General features: G+C 41.6%; 1 protein-coding gene across 3 annotated transcripts in view; it reads right to left on the bottom strand.

The window, feature by feature from the left end:
- Positions 1-24,903, bottom strand: part of LOC120720657 (polycomb group RING finger protein 3) — a 74,353-nt gene that overhangs the window by 10,374 nt on the left and 39,076 nt on the right. For 2 of the 3 annotated variants that reach the window (XM_040010417.1, XM_040010418.1), the window contains exons 3-7: positions 23,322-23,439; positions 17,489-17,585; positions 14,157-14,212; positions 13,753-13,860; positions 6,077-6,165 (exon numbers count right to left, since the gene is read on the bottom strand). In XM_040010417.1, the coding sequence (XP_039866351.1) occupies positions 6,077-6,165; positions 13,753-13,860; positions 14,157-14,212; positions 17,489-17,585; positions 23,322-23,439 (468 nt within the window). Of the gene's footprint in view, positions 1-6,076; positions 6,166-13,752; positions 13,861-14,156; positions 14,213-17,488; positions 17,586-23,321; positions 23,440-23,586; positions 24,654-24,903 lie in introns of those variants that run through there. The other variant, XM_040010419.1, reaches the window with a different exon arrangement.

Raw genomic sequence — 24,903 nt, 5'->3', positions numbered from 1 at the left:
TCATGTTAAAGTGCTACAAGTGGAGTTTTTTTTTTTTTTTTTTTTTTTTAAATATAAGCCACGAGGGATCGCAAGGTTCCTTTTAAAGAGCAAGTAGTAGGGCAGTGCTAGAGCTAGCATCAGTGACAATGTGGAGTGTGTCCACTGCAGAGCCCTGTTCTGAATGTCAGCGTAAATCTAGTGTTACATGATTGACAGAGCCTATAACTCTGCCTCAAGCTGTTTCAAAGTCAAACTGTAGTCATGTGTGTAAAGTTAAATATAAATAAATATATAAACACTTTGGTTTAGAAAAGTTCAGAACAACTTGGACGTCTGCAGTCTTCATAAGAACCACCTTCTTACTTTGAGAAGCCCAGAAAGTTTCACCTGGCAGCACCTAAAGGTCAAAATTCCCACCTCCGCAAAGGTCAAAAACCTCATGGCAGAATTCACAAGTCCTGCAGCTGTGAACTTTTCACCCAGCAGAGCTGAATGTGAGAAAATTATCCAACTCAGCTGAAGTAGACATTAAAGCTTGGTACAAAGCTGAGGTTTCGTTGATTGTGCTTATAAACGTATAAAGCAGGTAACCGTCCAGTGAAGACAGAGATGGCTGACAATCGCCAAACCTGATTTATACCAACATTGTGAAAACCGCTTCAATCTTCAATACTGCTTTTAAAGAATGACAGAAATGCTTTCAGTCTGGATAACTAAACAGCCTTTAAGCCCCATTTGTCAGTTTTTGTTGTCACTGAGGCTGTGAACAACCACAATATTTGGTTTGCCTTCCATTTATAATCCATTCAACAATTTAGTTTTGGCTGTGTAACCAGAACTGTAGCCTGCCCACCTCGACAAACATATTTCCACCTTTCTACAGCATCTCTTTTGCAAAGACATGAAACCAAGAAGCCCGGCCGCAGGGATCGATTCAGCTCACACGGTATGTGTGAAGAAACCGAAGACTTCAGGTGGATTTGTAGCTCGTTTCACCCACCTTCTCATAAAAACTCAACCTGAAGCTGGTGTTGATTTCCTCTTCTGCTTCCTCACAACATCTCACTGAACCTCTGCTGCTGTTTTTTGGGGTTTTTTGTTTATTGGCTTCTTTCACGCGACCGACACTTAATGCCATTGGCCCATTCATTTGTCTCCCCACCCCCCCGAGGTAACATGGTAGGTGGTTTTTGGCAGTGGATGGTAGCGGGAGTCAGAATGCATTACTGCTACTGGGCTCCAGCGGCACATATCAAGAGACAAAGGCAGAAGCGTTGGATTTATTCATTTGTGGGTGTTCCTCTTCCTCTTTTCATCTTTCTCTTTTGAGACGGAGAGAGCTAACATTACCCTGGTTTCTGTTTAAACTTGGAAATCATCTCTGCTCTCAAGTAAACACTGGCAGCGCTTCAGTGAGCAGCCTGCCCTTCAATAAGCAAAACCCAGATTCATAATATATCTGCTTTCCAGTGGTGCTGGCAATGAGGGAGGCTCATAATGTGAAATAAAACCCTTAGCAGTGATCTGGACTCCACGGCAGCTTGATAGCAGGCCGCAAGGCAGTTTCATTACATTAAAATAGATTAGTGACGTGCTCACAGAGCCGAGGACTCCCGCTTCAGCTAAACACACAGACGTGATGATGCAAGGGAGAGGCGTATCAAGAAAATATCGCACGAGCCTTCAGGAGTCATGAAACGAAAGCTTTACACCATGTTGCCGAGTCCCGAATGCTTGCAGAGCGCTGATGCAACATTTCTATCTGCACATTCTTCTGTGTGGAGTAAAAGTTTGTCTGTGTGGGTTTTGAATTTGGATCTCTGATAAATTACATTTGGAGACATCAATAAATAATTCAGAGCGAAGCTGCTCTCGCAAATGTCTCCAAAGTAGACTCTTTAAACCCAAAATAGCTGTAGTTTATTAAATTTACACAATCTGTTCTGACTCTATTAAAATTTGATATGAGCCTGAAGGTGACCCCATCTGGAGACTTTATACCTCGTCTAGAAACATTAACCTCAGAAACGAGCTTCATGCTTTGCTGCAAAAGTAGGCTGCTCTGATTAAGTGCAGCTTTTATCAGGAATTTAGTTTCTCCCTTTTTAGATGAGCTTGTTGCAAGTTTCTTTCTCGCCTAGCAACACCCCAAGGTTATACTCTAAAAGGTCGTCCAGAAGACAGCGGGGGAGCGTTCTGGAAGTCTTCCATGCATGCTCACAACGCCTGCTGGTTGTTACATCTCAGTGATGAAGGGGCGATCGATTTCTGGGAGAAAATTGCTCTTCATCTTCATTCCCCCCAACTGAAACTGCTGTTTTCACTTCCATCTGGTCAGAGATGCAACATCCCGTTTTGCAGAGCCATGCCATCAAATTACTTCAACGAGAATAATATGTATATATATGACCAAAAACCCCAATAAAGCTTCTTTTAGCTGCTCCTTTATCCCGAGGGTCTCAACCACAACAGCTAGCTCTGCATATTTGAGTTTTACTCTCTCCGTGCTGTCCAGAAAATCCAAACAAAAGGTAAAATTGTTTGCAAATACGGTACTGCACTGATTTACATCTTATACATCATCTCAGCATTTTTGGAACTTGGTTTGTCAATCAAAGTACATGATATTACACGAAGGCAGCCTAAATATGAAGTCCTGGATACAGCAGGCACCTCCATAAACATCACCTCTATATATAGAATAAGTAGCAAACTGCAGTATTTGACAGCAGGAGTAGCCCTTTTTCACACAAAGTATAAATGACTGTAAAGGTGACTTCAGAAAAACACCACTCCAGTGATAATGTGATCTGCCAGCAGCGTGTGCTTGCATTTATCCGACTGGTCAATGTATGCAGGATGACACTCTGTATTATGATTTCCTGCCACATCACATCTGTGTCAGCGGCCGTTCTCATCAATGCAGCAGCCTTCCTGAAATCAAGGTTGTATTTTTGAGTGAAAGGGCTTTTTTCCCCCCCTTTTCTTCTTTTCACTCCCTGGTGGTCTAAAAGCTCCCTACTTTTAAGAGTGTGCACCATCATCATCCTCTTATTTCAGCCATTTCCTTTCTGCATGTTCTGATGAGGCTCACTTTTCCATCATCTCACATTAGACTTCCCTCCGACATAAAACCCAGAGAATCGTATTTATGATCACCTCACCCCCTGCATGGTGACCTGACATCACCTCTCTCTCCTACACTTTGTCTCTTTTCCATCTCTCATCTTATTTTCCCTTCCCACCCTTCTGAGTTACATCTGACATCACTGCATTCAGCTCACGCAGCCCACTGTATTAGCTATTCCGAGTGCATTCTGCACTGCTGCCGAGTATCCAAAGGGCAAGATCTTCACCCTCATCAGGGCGGCCTGTTTTCCCCACATGGCAGCAAAGAAGTGGTTGTTTTGGTTTTTTTAAATATAAATCCTAGACCCGGTTCGTAGAGTACGCTTGGGGAGTGTGACCGTGTGTACAGCGTCTCTTTATGTCTGTCTCCATGTTGGTTGAGTGTGGAGTAAGTGCATATGAGAGCATGAGGGTGGGAATGGATGTTTGTATCTGTGTGTGCCTGTATGTCTGTGTCTATATGTCAGGTTGGGTATCAGACGCCACCTCTCTGGGGACATCTCAGGCCCTCCAAGGTTTGGAGGCCTATCTCCACCCACCACCACTTCCCCTGCCAGTGGCGGACTCCCTCAGGTGTCGGTGCGTTGGTGGTTCTTTGTGTCTGGGGGTGGGCGTCCAGGGTACACACCGGCTCACTCCTTGGCGGCCGCTTATCGGGGCCTGGAGCCTGGGGCTCGCTCGGACCACTTCGGAGGTGGGGTGCCCCCGGCCTCTCGGCCTGGGGCTCGGTCACTCAGGCACAGCTGGCTGCCGGCGGAGCTCACGGGCGCGTCACTGCAACTCCCCCTGGCTTCTGCTCCGCGGCTGCTGAGTGACCCCTCATCTGGGACTCTCCTCAGCTCTTACTGGGACAGTGGCGCGGCTGCCCCTCTGTTGGTCTTCCTTGGTCTCTTGTGTTCTGGGGGCCTCTGGATGTCTGGAGTTTTGATCTCCTCCATACCTGCTTCATACCCTGGAGGACGGGGCTGTGGCCCCCCCACACTCCCTAGCAGATCGTTACATGGAGAAACCTTTGGAATGCAAGCATGCTGATCCACACAGGTATGCACACAGGTGTACACACGGGTATTCACAGACGCGGACTACAGCTTTCTTGGCTGCTGCCTCAAAGCACATTGTGTGCTGTCTATCTTGCGTGCTGCACAATATCGTTTATTATTTAGTATCTACTGATATCTACTGCTAGCTAGTTTATTGTGATGGTGCCGTTTTTTTTATTTATTATGTTGCTCTTTGTTGTTTGCTTTCTCTTCTGTTTTTTTTCTCCATACAGGTGACCCAGGAGTTTTGTTCTTTTTTTTTTTTTTTTTTTTCTTTCTTCCCCCCCTTCTCACCGTCTCTTCTCCCATTTGGTTTTCTTTCTCTCCCTCTCTTTCTTTCATTCTTTCTCCCTGTCCTATCCTCCAGTCATGTCTGTCCCGTTTGTAGCAACTGAAAATAAAATAAATTCATAATTATAATAAAGGTCAATCAAATGGACCAATATGGCAAGGCCATGACGATCCACTTGGTAAAATAAATCCGCTTGGCATCTTTCTTGGCCTTAAGACAACAATTCTGATGGCTATAGATCCAAACGGGACACAAAAAAAAAAAAAAAAAAAAAAAAAAAAAAAAAAAAAAAAGAGTGTGCACCATCATCATCCTCTTATTTCAGCCATTTCCTTTCTGCATGTTCTGATGAGGCTCACTTTTCCATCATCTCACATTAGACTTCCCTCCGACATAAAACCCAGAGAATCGTATTTATGATCACCTCACCCCCTGCATGGTGACCTGACATCACCTCTCTCTCCTACACTTTGTCTCTTTTCCATCTCATCTTATTTTCCCTTCTCACCCTTCTGAGTTACATCTGACATCACTGCATTCAGCTCACGCAGCCCACTGTATTAGCTATTCCGAGTGCATTCTGCACTGCTGCCGAGTATCCAAAGGGCAAGATCTTCACCCTCATCAGGGCGGCCTGTTTTCCCCACATGGCAGCAAAGAAGTGGTTGTTTTGTTTTTTTAAATATAAATCCAATTCTTTAGAAAAGCAACAGCTAAAACTCGAACAAGATTAATTTTTCAGCCTGTACAACAAACAGCGAGCCATTATTTCCACATGGCGTCTGTCCGGCAACAATAGAAACTCCACTCTCGCTGCATTATTAATGACATTTTTCAGGGCTTAAGAACGCGCCGGAATACAAATGGAATCAAGAAAAGGCCCATTTTCATTTTAAATATGTTCAGTGGGTAGCAGTGGTGTGTCTGTGGTGTCTGTGTGGCTCCGTGCAAATCAAACAGCCGAAAGACAAAAGAACCCAGTAATTGTGAAACAGCCTGGTAAACCACAAGGGGGCCACTTTTATAAAGGCAATAATTGATGTTCAGGCTTTTAAGGCAATTGTACAAACAATTATCACAAACAGTATTTTTATTCCTTGGTGCTTTTGTTCCTGACACAATGCTTTGTAACCCATAATTATTTTACCCGATTCACTTCCAGTATCTGCTCAAAGGAAAAAAATATATACTTCCATGCCTTGTGGACTTTTGTGCAAAATATAAAACATAATTAGACTGAAAACAACTCAAGTGCTGTGGTATCTAACAAAGCAGATATCTCCTTAGATCCGTTTCTGTACTAATAAAGCAAAGGACAGGATTATGTTTGGGTTTTCTGTTTTTCCCGGTGCCGTGGACACCATAATGTCCCCGATGGCTTGAATTATCCTCAGACTTTGCTGTCAACAGTTTTCACAAAGACTTTCTCTTCAGCAAAAAGTATCTGGAATTAAAAAACAGTTGACAGCAAGGTCCGAGGATTAAGATTGTGCCAGAACGGAGGCCGATATCTCAAAGCAAGGGGGGGGGGGGGGGGCTTTCTGAAATGCAACAAAGTAGAAGAGAGGCTGCCACTTGAGAAGGCCCCGGAGGCAGGAAACAAGGAGCAAATGTTGCCATCCGTCAGGCTTACCTGCTCGTCACTACGGTGATAGTCGTTGTCCTCCTCTGGTTTCTCCTCTCCTGCCTCCTTATTGGCCGTGTCTTCTGATTTGGCATCACCTGTTTAAAAGACAAACAAACAAACAAGCAAAGAGTTAGAAAAAAAAAAAGATGCTGTTTGTAGGACTCAATCCAGATTCTCTCTTTATGTTTAGCAAGTTAAGAGATTTGAGGGTTACTGATGTGCACTGTGGCTGTGTTAAAAACAGATTTGTCAGGGAAACAGGCAGGTTTGTCTCCCTGCAGTATTTAAAACAGACTGTGCCTGTTGGAGCATGAAAACACCTCCTGCAGAAGCCCATTTATAAACCAACTACTCTTTGAGGGTGTTAAAGCATCCTTTGTATGACTTATCGTCTGTGCAGGCACGTCTCTAGCACAGGTGAACTTCTAATCAATAAAAAGCGCTCGCTTATTCTGGTCTGCATGAGGAGTGACCTCAGCTCTGAACTTAACACTGTCTGAGTTTGCTCTTTGTTCCTTTTCTCGGATATGCTGGTTTTCAGAGAGAGCAGCACAGTCTAGTGAACATTAAGGTAAAATAGAAAGAAAAAGGCATTTCTCACAGGCTGCACTGCTGAAGGATAATGTGTTCAGAGTGCTACAAGGCAGGTAAGGTAGTGTTTAATAATGCATCACACAGAGCTTTTGGTCTGGCGCTGGGAGAAGTCTGAAGACCCTGGGTCAACTATATTTGGAGTTGACACACACACACACACACACACACACACACACACACACGAGATTTTTTTTGTAACTTAATTCTAGTAGAAAACAAGGTTACCTGCATCAATATACGAATTTCACTTGCTTTACATACAGTTCGTTACCAGAAGTAGGCAGGAAGGGATCTAACAATTACTGCAAATTTCTAAAACCAAATAAGCCAGACAAGCTACAGCAAATTTCAAATGTAGCCAAATTGGACATCAAGTTGTCTTCAACCTGCCAGCTTCCTAGTGTAAACTCTGCATGATGCCCGATTGAACGCATAGTGTTCACAGCGAGCAAGTAAATGCCTCATTTCCTGCCTCCCCCGTATTCTATGGAGACAGCACCCTCGCCTAAAGCAAACCATATTTCTGAAGGTGAGAATGCATTTGACCCAGGCTGGCTCCTGCTGTGTTCTACACATGACAAGGGGCAATTTCAGACAACATCCTGAACTGATTGCCAACGTCTGTCCTGAGATAATGTTGGCGAACTCCTTTGAAAGAATACATGCTAAACTCAAGGGATGCTTATGCTATGATGCACCATTTCTGCAGCTTTTCTGAAAACACAGGTCTGCATCACAAGTCATATAAACGGCAGGTTTGTCATCTTATTCCAGTGTGGCAATTTTGCTTTTACATCTGGATAACATAAAATGTATGCGTGATGCACTGATCTGCACCCATTTTCATTCTGTTAAAGTTAACTACCTCCATTCACTAGTATATTAACTGAAATTTATTAAGACAAACAAATAACTCTGAACACATCTGCATTAACACATGGATTGTCATCAATCCAGCAGCCCACTGCACTCATGATGTCAGAGCTTTGCTATTCTAACATCCATCAATCATGTGCTGCTGGGCAGCAGTTTTAAGCCCAGACGTCCCTCCCCTGGGTTACTTCCCGCAACTTATCTAAGGGAACACCAAGGAAATGGTGATATAATATCTCCAGCACATCCTGGATTTGCCCTTGACCCTCCTCCTGGTAGGACTTGCCTAGAACACCTAACCTTTACTTGTGAACATGTGTGCATCACCCTCACCAACATCTCACCCTCAACAATCACCTCCCTTCAAAGAGTGCAAAATACACAGCAATGAAACCCAAAAACCAAACACTCAAGCAGGAACAGAGAAACAAGCAGAAACAACAACAGACGGTGTGATGGTTCACACTGTGACAACACCCAAACTCCCATCAGGGCCACCTGAATCTGCAGAGCCTGAACACCAACACACACAGTGGTTGCGAGAATCCACACGAGCCCAGAAAACTAAAGTGGTCAAGACAAATAGTGAAGACAGCAGTGTGCCGAACCAGAAACATACAGGAAGGTTACACCAGTGCTCAGAGCACCTCCCCTAGGACAAGACCAGAAGGCATCGTAGAAAGATGCCCAAACCACCTCAGCTGTTCCTTATGGTGTGAAGGAGTAATGGCTCTACTCTGACCCCCATCCAAATGACTCCGCTTCTCCACTGCTCTCTAATGGACAGTCTAGACACCCTATTTTTGGAAGGAAGCCTGTTTTTGTAGTCACCAAACATTGCCTGTTGAAGCCAAGGGAACCATATCATCTGCCTAGAGCAGAGATAGGATCCTGAGATCTCGGAATCTGACGCCATTCATCCTTTGACTCCTTTAGAAATTCTGTCCATGAAAATTAAGAAAAGAAGCGCTAACAAAGGACAGCCTCGGTGGAGTCCAAAACCTGAACCCCGCTCCTGACCCTAAACCTAAGTGAATCGCCAGTGACCTGGTGGATGTTAAAAGGTTAAACATTTACAGGTGTGAGGCAGAATTATGATGTTCATTTGACTTTAGGTACATCTAAAAATGAAGTCTCATTCGAAGTATTTGATTTTCAAAAATGACATGCTGTCTCGCTGTAGAAACTTTTAGATATATATCTAAATCTAACACACTTCCCGATAATTTCAAACCTCACACTGTGAAACAGATGCTCCACAGTTGTCCGGGACAGCTGAGGTTTATATATTTCTCTAGGGATTTTCTTGTTGGCTGTGATATTGTAGTAGTATTGAATTTTTAGATATGAAACTTGGTTATCAAAGTCAAAATTGCATTGCAGTGACAAAATTGCCACATGGGCAAGTATTGCTTTTCTGTAACCTTTAAAAAACAAAGAAATTCGGTCTGTTCTTCCTGGATTCAGTGGATGTAATAACGTGTGTGTGTGTGTGTGTGTGTGTGTGTGTGTGTGTGTGTGTGTGTGTGTGTGTGTGTGTGTGTGTGTGTGTGTGTGTGTGTGTGTGTGTGTGTGTGTGTGTGGACAGTTTAGTCCTACTCAGACAGTAGATGCTATTGGGAGCACCCCTCTGTGACCATTTTCTGTCTGGGCTGACTGTCACCAATTCCACCAAGTATTATTGAGCTGCTCTGGTGTCTCTGTGGTGATTGTCTCCAGAGTGTGCCTCACTGATTGCTTATCACCAGGGTCTTGCTCTTATTGTTGTGCCTCACCTTCAAACAACTCCTGAGCATCTGAGTGACTCAAACATGAAGTCCTGGCTTTTGTTCGAGGTGAGGGCATCGTGTAATGGGTTGATTGCTTGGGTCTGGGGATTAGAAAGACTGAGCAGTCTGTCTCTTCCAAAATTTCTTTTTGTTTCAGAAAAATCATCTACTCTGACAGGTTTATGATTTGTGGGAACTCTTATAAACAGTCGAATCCCAAAGGCATGTACTACAACGTTTTCGAGTGATTCTGCTGTGTAATGGCAGTGAGATGGAGTAAACTGTGTGTTAGTGAGTGGGCGTTTATATTGTCATGAAGTAGAAAAGGGCACTCGACAGACTCATCATCGCCCCATGTCTCCCTATTTTCTTGTGTAAAGTGCTCAGAAAAGAAGGTCATTTAGAGAAATGAGTCTGCTGTATACTAGAGGAGGCCAGATTTTTAACAGTGTTTGGAAAAAAAACTCAGCTTATGCTCTTAAAAGCACAGCTAACACGGCTTAGATCTACTGTGCGAAGGCTTAAATCGTGCAGTATTATAGCTTAATGGCAGTGTTATCAGTGGTTAAAATATTGGGCCTGTTGCACATGCCACGTTTGTCTTAATGTAAGTAAACCTTCAGTTGGGAATAAAACACACACTTTTTGCAAGAAAGTCCACAGAAACATCTCTAATATTGCTTTGCATGTTTAGTATATTCCAATCAATCAGCATATTACTGACAGATAACTCAATATTGCAGTTTCTGTGAGAGACTGTGAGACTGAATGCAGAGCTTGGAGGTACTCCGTTAAGCCGCCTTGGAAAGTGTTTGGAACATATTGATAAGAGAGCTGGATTATGTATTGTCAAGGAACAAGCTGCAAATATGTCATACTTAGAGCCAACACTTAAGGAAGAAAATAGGCAAATTATGAACTGCCATTGGTCCCCTGTAATCAATAAAATGTGATTTGTTCTGTAATTGTTCATCTCTTTAGGGTATTAATGCACTGAGGGAGCATTTGGATTAAGGTCCCAACATGACTCACAATGTCCCTGATTCAGATCCACATGCAGGTCTGTACTACATGTGCTCTGTTTAATTAACAGACATTGCGTCATTTATTTCCTGAAAACACACTCTTTCTTCCAAATATTACAACCTCTGGTTGTGACTTCTGTGCTCATGGATTAGAAAGTGTCGATCCGTCTTCTATAAAGTGGAAGAGGTTAACTTTATTCAGCTGATTAGAAGGACCTAAAAAAAAAAGTTCCTAATTTTGAGATTCTGGGTAAATGAGCCTTTAATTAAGTGTAAAACTGCTCAGCTCTGGCAGGAGAAACATTTACAGAGCGCCCACTGTCACCTGTTGTTAGTGCAGTGTGATCTCTGCGATACCATCTGTTAACTTTGGTTTGCTATTCTTAGATAGGAACCTAATGAGGAGCGTCCATTTTCTCAGGTGGGAGAGAAAGATTTCAAGTAAACAAACCAGCCTGCTCGCGGTGATGCTGGATAAACAAATTCTGACTATGACTTAATATTTTTCACCGTTTTGGGAAATCTACCCAGCTTTAAGAGCTACAAAACAGAAGAAAATAGAAATACAGTAGAGCTTCTAGAGGCCAGCAGCTGCACAATTTAAAACTAGATTTGTATTGTCTATTTTAAAATAGAGTACAAAGTAGTTTTTTGTTGAGTAGTTTAAAACCAGAAAACCTCATTATTATTATTTTTCCAGTTGGGGCGAAGAATTGTTGGCATTGACCCCCGTGTCCTGGAGTGGGACGTGGGGCATGACTCAGATGAGCCATCGCTGCAACCGAACACCGCCTGCCTACATAAAATCACTGCCTACTACTTTAAAGCTTTTATACCACATGTATTCAAGTCAATGCAAACAGAATCTCTGTAACTTTAATGAAAGTCCTGACAGGTCTTCAAAGAATCTGGATGCAATGTCAAATCGCTGAGTCCAGATTAAAGATGGATGCAGATAATTTACAACCTGTAAAACAAGTCAACCACAACCAGATGACTAACACATACCCAGGATGCACTTTATCGCTTCTGAGCAATGTGCGTTTTTATTTACAGTGCCTCATACTGCATTAGCCTGTATGTATAGACAGATGATGGTAATATTACATACTCAGCCTAGTAGGATTTTTGCTGCTAAACCACCCCTTAAGCACCACTTTGTGATCAATCTAACCTATGTGTAATATTGTGACACTCCTCGGCTTTCTTGTCTCTCTCAAACATTTGCTGGCGTTGTCGAAACTTTTTTATGCAATCTAAACCATGGCTGGGGAACTGTGGCTGTATTTTTAGCTCAATTTGTGGCACTTGCAAAACTAACACTAATGGTGTTGTACAACCATGGTGAGTCTTTTCAAGAGTGGCTATTTGAAAAGACCACTCACCGTGGATGCATTACGGAGAACTGCACACAAGATGGTGTGCCATTAGCCGGCTACCTGACACATGGATGTTATGCACGATGCCTTTTTCTATTCAGACTTCCATTTGGCTCAACACACATGCACGAATGGATTAAATAATATAAACTTATAACAGCTCAATAGTCTAAGATCTTTTTCTTACATTGTTGAACCAGATGGATGAAATGAAAAGAGAAATTTTGTTGTGCAGTGTGACATTTTCTTTGTTGTGTTTTCAGTGATTGTATATAGAGACGAGCTTTGAGGGAGACCAGATGGTAAACCAATTATCTGAAATTCACTGGAGTTAAAAGGAAGCTTTCAATTCCTTAAAAGGCTGGTAGCTTTAAAATCTTCAGAAACGCACGAAAGAGAGTGAATTTCTATTTCCATAACATGCATTTGGTTTTCTATAGTTTCCTCAAGTCAAGATTATTTTTATCACCGCTCAAAGCTAGAGACATATTTGTTTGTTCAATGGTGAAATGGAGCCCAGGAGTTGCTTTGTTTCTTTTTCTGTTGGCGTCTGTGCAAATGGTCCTTAAAATGTGTTTGGGTATGAACATTTAGAGGTGTGTGTGTGTGTGTGTGTGTGTGTGTGTGTGTGTGTGTGTGTGTGTGTGTGTGTGTGTGTGTGTGTGTGTGTGTGTGTGTGTGTGTGTGTGTATTCTATAGCTAAACCTGACTTCCAGCGACAAAGCTCGAGAATCCAGAGAGCAGTTCCACTTCCATTTGAACCTTAATTACCAAAATCAGAGAGGGGGATTAAGCTAGCGATTAGGCCTGCCAGCATGACAGCCCTCTGGGCACACATCTACACCAACCCTTGGAAGCGAGCAGGTTTGGAAAAGCCATTGTGCACAAAGAGCAGGCCAGAGGCTCGTTCTGATTGGCTAAATTGTCTTTATCTGTACTGTTTAATGGCTTCTGCTCTTACTCTTGGTTGTGCTTCTAATGTTTCTCATTACTGGCCAGAGACTTCATTCTTTACACATTATCAGCACGACATCCACACTGCAGAGGTGAAGTCTCATTTATAACAACATGACGTTAGCATAGAATAGTTTAGAATGAAACATGATAAGCAGGCTGTTCTTTAGGGATCTGTGACCGGCAGGTTTCTCAGTAAGGTTTCTACCCTTCACTTGTCACATTCATTTAAAAAAAGCAAAACAATCAAAATGCCACACTCTTAAAGACTTGGGAACAAACAAACAAACTCATCTACATCCATCACAGCTCGTCTTTTGTCCCGTCTCCATCCAGTCACTTCTAACCGGTCCACAGCAGATGATTGCCCCTCCCTGAGCCAGATTCTTGCAGAGGTTTCTTCCTGTTAAAATTCAGTTTTTCCTTCCTACTGTTGCTGAGTTCGTGCTAATAGGGGTTCGTCTAATTGTTGGGGTTTTCTCTGCATTACTGTAGGATCTTTGTCTAACAATATAAATAGTTTTGAGATGGTATGAGAAGATATGAAAAAAAACATAACTGACTTGAATTGAAAATTGAATTCTACTAACATACTGAGTGCAAGTATGTAAATACAATATCTGCACGTTACCATGCATAATTTAAGGATAATATGTGAATGCATATTGTGCATGTGTCTTAGATTGTTTAGGTTGCCAACAGGTAAAATCCACCCGGACAATCAATACAACATTATTTACACCATTTTTCAAAGAGGCTGCAGGAAATATTTGTTTTCATGCCTGCAGTATTTTTTTCAGCCAGGTTGAGCCCTGGTGCTATTTGGAGGACCTTCAACTCACAGCATGCATCACGTGACAAAGCCAAACAACATCCTCTCGTATGCTGCATTCACTGAGACTGTTATGTGCCACCGTTAAGGCTGTGTTGACTAAAGGTCAAATCCTTCACGTCAAACAAATAAGAGACCCGTCACAGGTGCATGTTAGGTGTAGGTTTAAATGCAGAGCCAGCTCCAAACTAGATGAAGCAATAAGAAAGATTTTCTGTGGTTCTGAAAACAGCGCGAGTCTGCGAGGCTAACGTACCGTTGCGTTGATCTAGATGAGTCTTCATGTTGCAAAGTTCTCCTTTAATGTCTCCGGGCACCTCCATCCCCAACTTCTGATAGAATTCCCTTTGTTTCTTTATCTCCGCTGCTCAAGAGCCAAAGGGAAAAAAAAAAAAAAAAAAGAGTTAAAAACAGAAGTCCTTTTTGCCAAGGCTGATGCTGTCATCTTTTTAACATTTAGAGAAGCATGTGTGCACTACAGGGAGCTTGTTCCTTAGGAGTTCTGAGGTTCACGCACAACAGCGAGGAAAAACAATATTAAAATGATGCATTTTTCAGTCAGTTTATCAATGCATGCATGCAAGGGAAAGCTAAAAAGTTACGTTTTAAGGAAGGATCTCTTGTAGGTTGCATCCCAGGAAATAAATACACAACACTTACCCTCTTGTAGTCCCGGTACCAACTTATAGACAATGTCTTGCATTGTTCTGTCATGGCTATAAGGGACAAGAAAATAATTAGTTACTTTAACACGCAGTGAAAATTAACATCATAAAAAGGGAAAAGCAACTGAGTTTCAAACCCAGAGATTCAAAAACTCACAGCGAACAAGGTAAAGATGCACTTGTACAATTTCATAACACATTTGCATGTTTTTGTAACTCACAGCAGTGGATCCCTACCTTCAAGTCTGGACTGGAATCCACAAAAAAAAAAAAAAAAACTCAGTCTGAAGTCATGAGATCATTAACATGATAGGAGAGAACGTGGGAAACAATATTCTGCTGTTTCTTTTCTTATCAAAATTCCCCTTAATTTTTTTCCTTTTCTTGTATGCAATGCTGCATAATCAGTCCAGCCTCTGCACGCAGCAGTCTGAGAGGGTGGAATAACATTTGGTTGAACTATTGAGAACCTGTAGATTTTGCGCATCCTGTTATGACATGCTGCAAATGCCCCGAGGTAAAACTATAAGTTCTTGCCACCCTGCACTGTAAAACACTATCCTGTTAAATGACTGAAAATCTCAAGGTGACGTGCAAGAAAATAATCTCACAAAGCCCCAACTGACACCCTCAAAGGCTGATGTTCAGCATGCGCTCTGTCAGAGTGTTAAATGGTTAAATGGCCGCTTCCCCCGTGCTGGTGACATGGTGCACAGTGGGTACGCGTTATGTGTGATGGTGTGTTTTGACACCCAGTGCTGACAGCCAGCTAACAGACAAAGTGTGCTGTTTGTTGCAAGGTTACGGAGGAGAAAAATGAATAAATAAAAATGTGACATGTTTGTCTCCCCTGCTGTCCACTGAGGAGGAGTCATATCAGGGACCGAAATTAGCCACCTAATGCTGAGGATTGATCCCCTGCAAAAAAGCAGGGAAACACTGACCCCTGCTGGACTAAACTGAATATAGCCCTGAGATCTGTTACTGGCGTTAAAAATGTCCAAGTTGTGAGAAATGTAGACAAAAATCACAAATACTTTGTGTGTTTCTGTGTTTTTATTTCCTGATCCCGCCTCAAAGTTTCTGAATCACGAGACTTTAAAAGGTCAAATAAATATCCCATTAAAAAAAAATGGACAATGAGTGTGTTCATCATCCAGCCCTGTGCAAATCACCTGAGTTATCACTGATAAAGAAGCAAATAAGAGCATAAAGAACCCAACAATTAAAATGTGATTGTGCCAACTAAAACGACTGCAGTCTCACACGCCCACATCTGCTGCTCTGATTGGGTCTTATGAGCCACTGCATGTCTTTCCCTCCCCCATGCCACCATGTCCTTATCACATGAGCTCCTTCCTGAAGAAGAGATAAGCCTTGGCTACCAGTGGCCAACTCCACATGGACACTGAGTTACAGGCATTGTTCTCCTCCTTCTATGGACTCTGTTTTAAAAGCCTATGAAAACAGAGTGACGTGCACATTGACTCTAAATAAAATGATCCAGCAGCCCTGAACTGTCTCTAAATGTTAACACACATAGAAACCAAAATATAAATGTAACAAATATATCATTAAAAAAAAAAAAGTAGTGGCATGAATCAACACCATGTTTTGAAGTAACTAAATGAGACCAAGTGGCAACAATATGTGCACATTTCCTTCCCAGAGCTACTGATTCCCAAGCTGTTTGCACGCATGTAACCGCAACAATTTAAAGTATGTGAAAACAAAATGGATTAAAACAATCAAAGAAAGCCACATTTGGCGGGCGGAGCGGCAGGATTTGTTCTGCCCAGCTGATTCTCTGAAGAGACATCTGACTGTGATTTTTAAGCCTAAATCTCAAACATCAACTTTGATCAATCTTCCCAATGAGCAGATGGGGTTTTGCTTGTCATCTGCTGGGCGTTTTGCCTTCAAATCACTTGTGATGTTTTCCATCAGCTCCAATTTCCTGCAAACAATGAAGGGAGGAAGAAAAAAAAAACCCAAACAGCTGCGCAGAGAGCTAATGCGTTTGAAATGGAGCATTTCCTGCAAAACAATGAGTCTGCAGAAAGCGCAGTTTACACAGTAATGACTAAATTGCTGGTGCACATTAGGTTTGTGTGCCACATTTATCAGACGTTAATGCGTGAGCGCTCAGAGGGGCAGACACCACACGATGCTTCGCAGAGCAGGATTTAACCAGCCGGAGACGGCTTCCAAAAGCAATAAGATATTTACAAAAGTCAACGCACTTATCTCTACTCAATTAACAGACTTGAAGTACAACTTTCCTTTTTCATATTTAGTTATCAAGAAACAGTGGGGAACGCCGAGCTGCGATGCCACTTTGATGCAAAATCCCAGCAGCGGTTTATGATCATAGCTGCAGGATCATCTACTGTATATCTACTTTATAGCAACTGAGCCGCGCTTTATAATGCACACAGACATGTTTGTTCTTTTGAAGATTTTTGAGCGTACGCAAATAAAACATAAAAATAAGACAATGAGCATCTTTGGATCTCAGTGGGCTACAGCTGTTTTTTTACATTTTAAATGTACAGTGTGGATAAAGGGATCTCTTTGCTTTGGTTAAAGAGAAAAATATAATTTAGCTCGTGTATTTTACTAGTCTTTAATAAGAGTAGAGGGAAACTCCACAGATCCCAAAGTTGGGTTTTTTTTTTTTAACGGGTGTTCAAAAGTATTACTGCACATCCAAAAAAGGAGAAAAACATGGGAAATAAAAATGTAACCGCCGTCCTTCCTGGTCTGATAACATTTCAGGTGAGCAATGCAGGCAAAAATAAATAAATAAATCATTGTAAAAATCATAGTAATAATTGCATCACTAACAGTAACAACCTTCTGCACCGATGTTATCGTGTAAGACAGACGGGGAGAGCTGTTATCGTTCCAGCCACAGATTACAGGCAAACCTAATCAATGAAATCACACCGACTTGTGTGATTAATGTGAGAAGCTGCTCACTCTCAGCCCTCCATGTTTAAATGGTCAAAGTTTAATAATACATTGATTGTACTAACTGTACAATGAGCATGTATTTTCTAGACTCTTGTGCAGAAAACAGAGCTGTGAATGGGTGTGGGCTTTAAGTGTTTTTGTGCGAGGTGCAAATCTACAAAAGAAAGCAGCCGGACCACCCCGAGAGGCTTTTTGTTTCCTGCAGAAGAGCAGAAATCAAATGGAAAAGGACCGCCGGCTCTTTGGTCCTCGGCAGTTTGTTTACTGGCAGAGCACAGCTGATGGCACTCAAAGTGTGAATGAGTGTGTGTGCGTTTGTGTGTGTGCACTTTGCGGTGGTTCCTCACTCACCCGATATACTGCAGTGGATGGCTCTGATGAATAACAATCCTACACGTGGGGCACGTGTTGTTTTCCTCCAGATACTTCACAAGGCAGCTTCTGCAGACTGGAGACGCACAGCAGAAATGTACGGTTACTCTTCATTGTGCGCACACGCACACAGAGCATCTTTCATTCAAGGTCTTTATTTGTAGAGAAAAGAATCTGCCACACATTTTTAGATTTCCCTGCTTAATACATGAAAAGCAAACTGTTTTCCTCGGCTTTTTAACACTCGAGTTTGCATTCGTTGATCTCTGTGCAGCGCTGTTGTACTTGCTGTGTACCTTTATTTTCTTTCTTTCTTCATGTACATCCACGAATGACCTTAAAGTTCAAACACACTTGGCCAATTTGATCTTTTGGTCAACCATTACACCCTGCATCAGTTAGATTCTTTAAAATGCAACTAAAACTCTCACCACCAGGAGGCAGAATTTTTACCAACGGGTGTTTTTGGATGTGTGTTAGTATTCTTAAACTTTTTAATGTCTTTTTAGTCCAATCCCCATTTCTTCAACAGGCTTTGCTTTTCCAGACCATCGGGGCGTAAAGGAGAATGTGTCCTTAATGGTTACACTGTACTGGTTCACCAGCCTGACCCCAGTTCAACTCCAGTGGAGAACTCTTAAACACAATATAGCAAGACTTCAAAGGTAGTACTGATTGCTAACAGCTTTAGTTTATTTTTTGAAGGTGATTAAAGTCAGTCTGTCTGCAAAGTTCAGGGGCAAGCTGGCAAACTTAACTAAGGTGAATTTTACCATCTCCAGCTGATATTTGATGGTCAAAGTGACATCAGCTTATGTAAGCAGGCGTTCGGTGACAAGATGATGTAGTTCAGAAATGATAAGCATCAGTGCTCTCTGCTAGACTACATAGGCATTAAAGAAAGCCTCTCTCTTTAATCTCAAATATAGCATACATTTATTTTTCCTCACTGTAAAATCTCCTCAAATCTTACGGATTTTTATGGATCTTCTCAATTTAAAAAAATAATAACAACAACTTACAACTTTAAAGTCATTATAGAAGCCGATTCCCTAGCTGCACTCACTGTTGAACGATAAGAGCATTAGCTCAAACAACAACCTGCAAATGTTTCCATTAATAATCTCGTCTCCTTTTCCCAGTCAGACAGGCTGCGCCCTTATTTCCTGACCCGGCTCATTCACATTGAGTTCTTATTAAATGGTTGTAAATAAAAGCATCACCCAAGGAAACATTGAAATATTTCTGCTCATTAAAACGGTTGATGAGTTTTTTTAATGGCTGATTTGAGTAAGAGGTGGCTCAGGTGGCACAGCGGGTCATCTCACTAATCACAAGTGCATGTGAAAGAGTCTTAGCTCCAAAAAAAAGCAAACATCACCGACTGTGTGTATAGCTGTAAATAAATACAGGCCACTTACCATTTAATACACGAGACAGTGAGATAATCAAGTAATCCAAGGATGCACTAATTTAAAAAAAAAAAAAAAAAAAAGACATACTGGATCACAAACTGCGTCTAATGAATCTCATACTGCCAACAATGCCTGTGCTTAAAGAAACTGACCCCTCACCTATGGATCCCTTCATGTGTACAGCACATGTTGTGTACAACCCAGCACTGTAATTTGCAGCACGTGGTTCACCACTTTACCCATCTCAGCCACACTTTTTTTCCCCCTCCCGTTTCTGTGACAATAGAGCTCGATCTGTCAGAACAGCTGCAGTGGTGACGTGATGTGAATCTCTTTGTCTCCACTCTCCAATGGTGGAGCCTTTCTCCAAGTGAGAGGGAGAGTCAAAGCGTCACGTCTGGACTCAGACGCCTTAAGTGGGCAGAGGGGCTTCCATCTGTGAGTGAAGAGCTCCCTCTGGTGGGCAAGAGAGGTACTAAAATGTCTGTGGTTATCTTAACATATATTCCAGCACATGTCTGATACAGGGTTATGTTTATTTTCACTGTTCTGCTCTAATCAGTGTCTAATTTATCAAATCATTTTTTAATCTCCCCAAATGCTGAGTGTGTTGTTCCTGAAATAAATGTGTCAAGTTCAATTAAGCTGCTCCACAGGGGGTGAGAGCGCCCCCCAGCTCAGAATGCTTGGACACTTTTTATTATCCTGCACTATCAGAAAATTGTGATTTCACAAAAGCAGCCATCTCAATCTGCCAACACGAGCAGCTTGATGTGGTTAGCTAGGCAATCTAAAGACTCTCATGTGAGCATTAGAGGGCACTTAAGGTTGTGGGGGGGGGGGGAGAACAGGCCAAGGCCTCGACAACTCTGAGACCCCTGCGGGGATTACGAAATGTCAAATTCAAGGTTGAGGAAAAAAAGCAATAAAATGCTAAACAATATGCAACCATTCAGCACGTGATGACTTGATTAAAAGTGAGACTGCAGGATAAACCAGGCCTCACTCAGTATTCAGGAAGTGTTTGGTGACATGTTGGAGGAGGTGAAGCCAGACGCCCTCAAGAGGTTTAAAACCCACTGAGAACTTTATTTAAAAAAAAATAAAAATAAAACAAAATACCCCATCGGGTGCCTAGTTATTCAAACTCAACCATCTCATTTGCTGAAAATATGAAGTCTGCACTGTTTCATTCTCTTTCAGCTTTGATTGTGGAAAAACTGACATAATGGCAGTGATGCAGGTTTTAACCCTGTAAAGACGCAGCCACCTGGCTTTACATGTCTGGTTTGCATTTTGTATGCTCGAGTTATCTTTGTCTAATATTAAACTTTGTGTGATCAGATCTGTGACAAATCAGCAAAAAAATAAAAAAATAAAAAAATAAAAATCAAAGAAATTCAGAAGCAGAGTAAACATGATTTCTTGTAAAGTTATAAAAAGCACAAAAAAAAAAACAAAAACAACATTTCCGTCGCCTTTGAGGTTTCAGCGCCTGATGTCGTCAAGCCTTTTATTTCCTCTTTGTTCTTGGTTTTTTGTCGTTTTCATTTCTTCTGCAAAGCTCCTTCTACATTAAAAACATCAACTTCTTACTTATTGCTGCCAATACACGGAGCAACTCTCAGTTACTCGCCCACTAATCAAATCCACCATCAAATTGGCTGCTGACCGAACTTTCAAACTCCATTAAAAAGGCCTTTAATCTGTAAATTACCTCCAATGCTCCAAATGAAAGCCATTCAGTTTCATCTTGTAAGACCAGAAAACATTTTAATTTCGGAAGCGCTGCAACTGACGCTGCACTTTAGCTTCTCTTGGCCTTTGAGGAGTCCTGGATTACTTTGTTTGTTTACTTTTCAAAAGCACAATCAGCTCATACGCAGTAGTTATTATGAACTCTGCAGCCGTTACGATCAGACGCCGGTGAACACACAGAATCAGACTTTCTGCATGAGCGCCGTCTGGTTTCACGCACCAGAAAGCACAAACCAACAACAACCAGTGCAACGTATCTGACTCTTTTCCTCTAAAGCAGCTCTGCCAGACGTTGCTTCTGTTTTTACATGCCGATCATGCCATTTTATTAAGTACACCAGCAAAATACATTAAAATAGGCTCTACCTTTATGCAACTCAGTTTTCCGTGTCTAAACAGACGACTTTAAAAGGTTTAGAAGTTCCAAGAAATTTTTTAAAAATGTTTTTGATATCAGTTTTTGAATCTGATTTAACCAAAACCATTTTCAGTTGCATTTTTCCGACACGTACCTTGCATACACATGTTCTCCAATATGAACCAGTCCTCTGCAAAGACTTCTCTTTTTGGTTCCTTCTTTTAAGAAATGGCTCTTTATGTTATGCAATGTCATGACTAAGACCCCAAGTATCTTAAGATTTGATGTATTTACCCAATAACAAAAACCTTACAGTCATCATCACAGGTGAACTCTGATTTTTTTTGTGCACTAATGAAGTGGTCACTCTGTATTTCAGCAACAGACTGTCTAAAACCAATCCTATTATCACCAAAACTGTACTAACCAGCAGGTGGTGTAAGTGTGGCCCTTATATCTGGAGCTCATGTTAAAAAAAAAAAAAAAAAAAAAATTAACATTAATTAAGGTTAAGACTTACTAATATTAAAAAAAAATAAAAAGGTAAGAAAGTGTAGCCACGAGGAGCCTCTTCATGAGACAAACAAAATGTGAGCAGTCAAACGTAACGCCTTTATAATCAGTCCTTCAGACACTGGTTAAAGAGTCTTTTTAAGTCCAGGAAACTTTAGGAGTTAAAGGCAAGATCAGAATGTGTGTGTTTGGAGGGAAAAGAGGGATTAAAGTTTTGTGTTTGTGGAAAACAAGACCAATGCATGGATAAAGAACCTAAAAGTGACTTTTTGCACATTTCTATTGCACTATTGTGTTTGTGTCTGGTGTTGCAGTCTTTGTTTTTGTTTTTTTGGTTTGCTATTTTTTGTATTTTTTGTATATTGCACTTTATGTAGTCCTGTGTTGATTGTCTGTTATATTGTTTGTTGTATGTCATATTTAGCACCATGGTCTTGGAGGAATATTGTCTCATTTCACTTTGCACTGTACCGCTGCACATGGTTGGAATGACAATAAAACCACTCGACTAATTTTCAGTTTCAGATAGGATGGGAAATAGCCACAGTCCTCACAGTGATGAAAAAAAAAATCCTGAATGCAGATCCAGATCAAACGTCGACCCAATCATCACCTCTGGCACAATTTTCATTGTGCCAAAACTGAACTTTTTACAAAACCTCTTTGGCTGAGTTAACATCAGTGACAGTGGCAATGACTTCGCACAGCCTGCCTTCACAAACATGTAAACGCGTTTAATTACACTGTATGAGTTGAGCTTAAACCTGCGTCCCATTGCTGCGTCCCGACTGGAAGCAGTGGGCTGCTCACGCATCGCTTTGAAGCTGGTGGCCGATCGCTTGCAACATTTCAGGCTCCAGCTAATTAGGCGATCCTCTAATGTATATACCACCAGGCCACATGTCGACTAATAGTGTTCTTCACTCTTATTGGTCTCTTCAGTTGCTCGCCTGGAAACTGAGAAAAGTTTCTCTCAAGCCCCGCCCACTTCCTGTCACCAGCGGTTATCACTATGGTCACTTCTGGTCGCGTCCAGTGTGGACACAGCTTTGATTAAGAGAGGGTTTTTCATCATTTTTACTGAAGACGCTGACTAAACTCTGTTTTTAAGGTTACGTCCTAAAAAAACTACTTATTTTCATAGAATTTGTAAGAGAACTCTAAAGATGCTCATGGATCCAGATGAGTCTTTGTGTCTGGGTTAAGGCATTGGATCAGACAAGATAACGCCTCTACCTGCAGCATGAACCAGGTGTTATCATGGCGCTTTATTGAAAACACCCAGCTGATGCATAAGAGGTGACTTAGTTTGATATTTTTATGAGACTAATAAATGTGCAGAATATCTGGTCTGCCCTATTGTGAGTCTTTGTACGCGCATCTACTTCATATTCAAAGCCATTTGTTGGAAAACACCAGCACAAATAAAGATTGTTTTGAGATTATGCTCTGCAGAAACAGTAAAGGAAGAAGCAACAGTCAACCTGACCAACAGAAACAGCAACACGCGGCGCTGCACAGATATCAGAAGCATCGCTCAGCCTCCAGGATTTTTTTCCCCGAACGGCAAAGAGCCAAGAAAAATCCTGGGAGACAAAAACAGCCTGTGTGTGTGTGTGTGTGTGTGTGTGTGTGTGTGTGTGTGTGTGTGTGTGTGTGTGTGTGTGTGAGTGACACACAACAGAAAACTTAAAAACAGAAGCGAGCAGATGAGAAAGAAGAAGCGAGAGTACTTGAAATCACAGAGTGAGGGGTGGGGAGGACCTACAGGTGTGTAAGCACTCTGTGACGGTGGTGGCGTCAATCAGGTAGCCCTCACACAGACGACATGTGATGTGGGCGTTGATGTGACACAGCTTTATCTTCCTCGTCAGCATGTCGGGGTTCTGGAAGAGGAGACAAATTTAGCAGTTAGCCATCTTTCACGCTTTCGTCAGAACAGGGTTTTTAATCTTTTGATGCCTTTGAAGAAAAAGTTTTATAGCCTACTGCAGATATTTAAGCCCTGCTGTTCCCTTCAATTTACCTCCTACCTGAGACAATCCAGGTGAATCACCAAATGCTGGCAGTAATGACTTCGAACTAACGACGAAATCGGCCGAGCCTTTAGCTGAGCGTAGCGGCGCTCTCAGACAGGCTGGCAGAACAGGCTGCGGGGGGAGCTGCTCATCTGGTGATTCATGCTTTAACAGAGCTGCACGGGAGCTATGTTGAAAGCAGTGATTTGCTAAACAGGAGCTGAGTTTGCGTTGAGTAACAGCATGACTAACTGTGGTTTCACTCTGCGAGGGGCATCTTTAGGGAGTCGACCGTTCTCACAGAAACTCTGCGAGGGTGTTAACGGTCAACTCACCTGTCAGACCAGAAACTTCACTTAGTGGCTGCTAAAAATGTGGCTTTAAATCCTTTTAGATCTGTTTAGATTAGTACAAATAAAATTACAAACAACACAGATCTTACTGGAAAGTTGAAAATTATGTACTAAATAACTAGAGTTTCATCTTTTTTTAATAAATGCTTAAAATTAGGCTAGAAAATCTCAACTGTTCCTACTCCAGTTTAAATGTGTGTCCTCTGTTAAACTGCTGTAATCTCCTACAGTCGTCACATGCATAAAGCCTCAAACAGCTGTGTGCTACATGCACACTGCCCCCGCTCTCACACTCACACACACACACACACACACACACACACACACACACACACACACGACTGAAAACCAACACTCACTGGTTCGTTTGCTTTGGGTGGAAACCTTAAGTTTACAGTTGACAGAGTGTCGCCTTGATAAACAGAACTGAGGCTCAATCAAAGATAAGGCGACAGGCGAAAATGGCTTTTATTTTTCCTTCTGATTTAATTTTTTTTTTTTTTAAACTTAACTTCAGCCTATTTTGATTACATCAAGCAACACTGGTGACCCCATCTGATCAACTCCACCTGATAATCTTTTTTGTAGCATTTGTGTGTCTGTCTGTAAATAGTATAGCTTGAAAGGTTTAGAATGAATTCTGATTACACTTAGGTAGGTGTAGGTGTGTCGAATGGGGTCAATCAAATTTGGCTTACGTCCATTGTGGTCCTTAAGGTCAACTTAATCATTTATTTATAATAAAAATTAAAAAAAAAAAAGACAAAAAGCCTTAAACTACAAAAAAAGAAGCACTCAGAGAGCTCAAATCTTTTAAGGAAATTAATATTTTCTAAATATTCATTTTGAGATTGAGATTTTAAGTCTTTATACGGTACTATCTATATGTTGACAAAACACCACACTTGTATAGGTCACTTTCATAGTTATAAGGCTTTTTGTGAATTTCTGATAAATAAATCATTAAGTTGACCTTGAA

Source organism: Simochromis diagramma, unplaced genomic scaffold (genome assembly GCF_900408965.1).
Source record: "Simochromis diagramma unplaced genomic scaffold, fSimDia1.1 OVJJ01000585.1, whole genome shotgun sequence".
In the NCBI taxonomy this organism is placed as follows: Eukaryota; Metazoa; Chordata; class Actinopteri; order Cichliformes; family Cichlidae; genus Simochromis; species Simochromis diagramma.
This window is presented reverse-complemented; position numbering and strand designations above follow the sequence as displayed.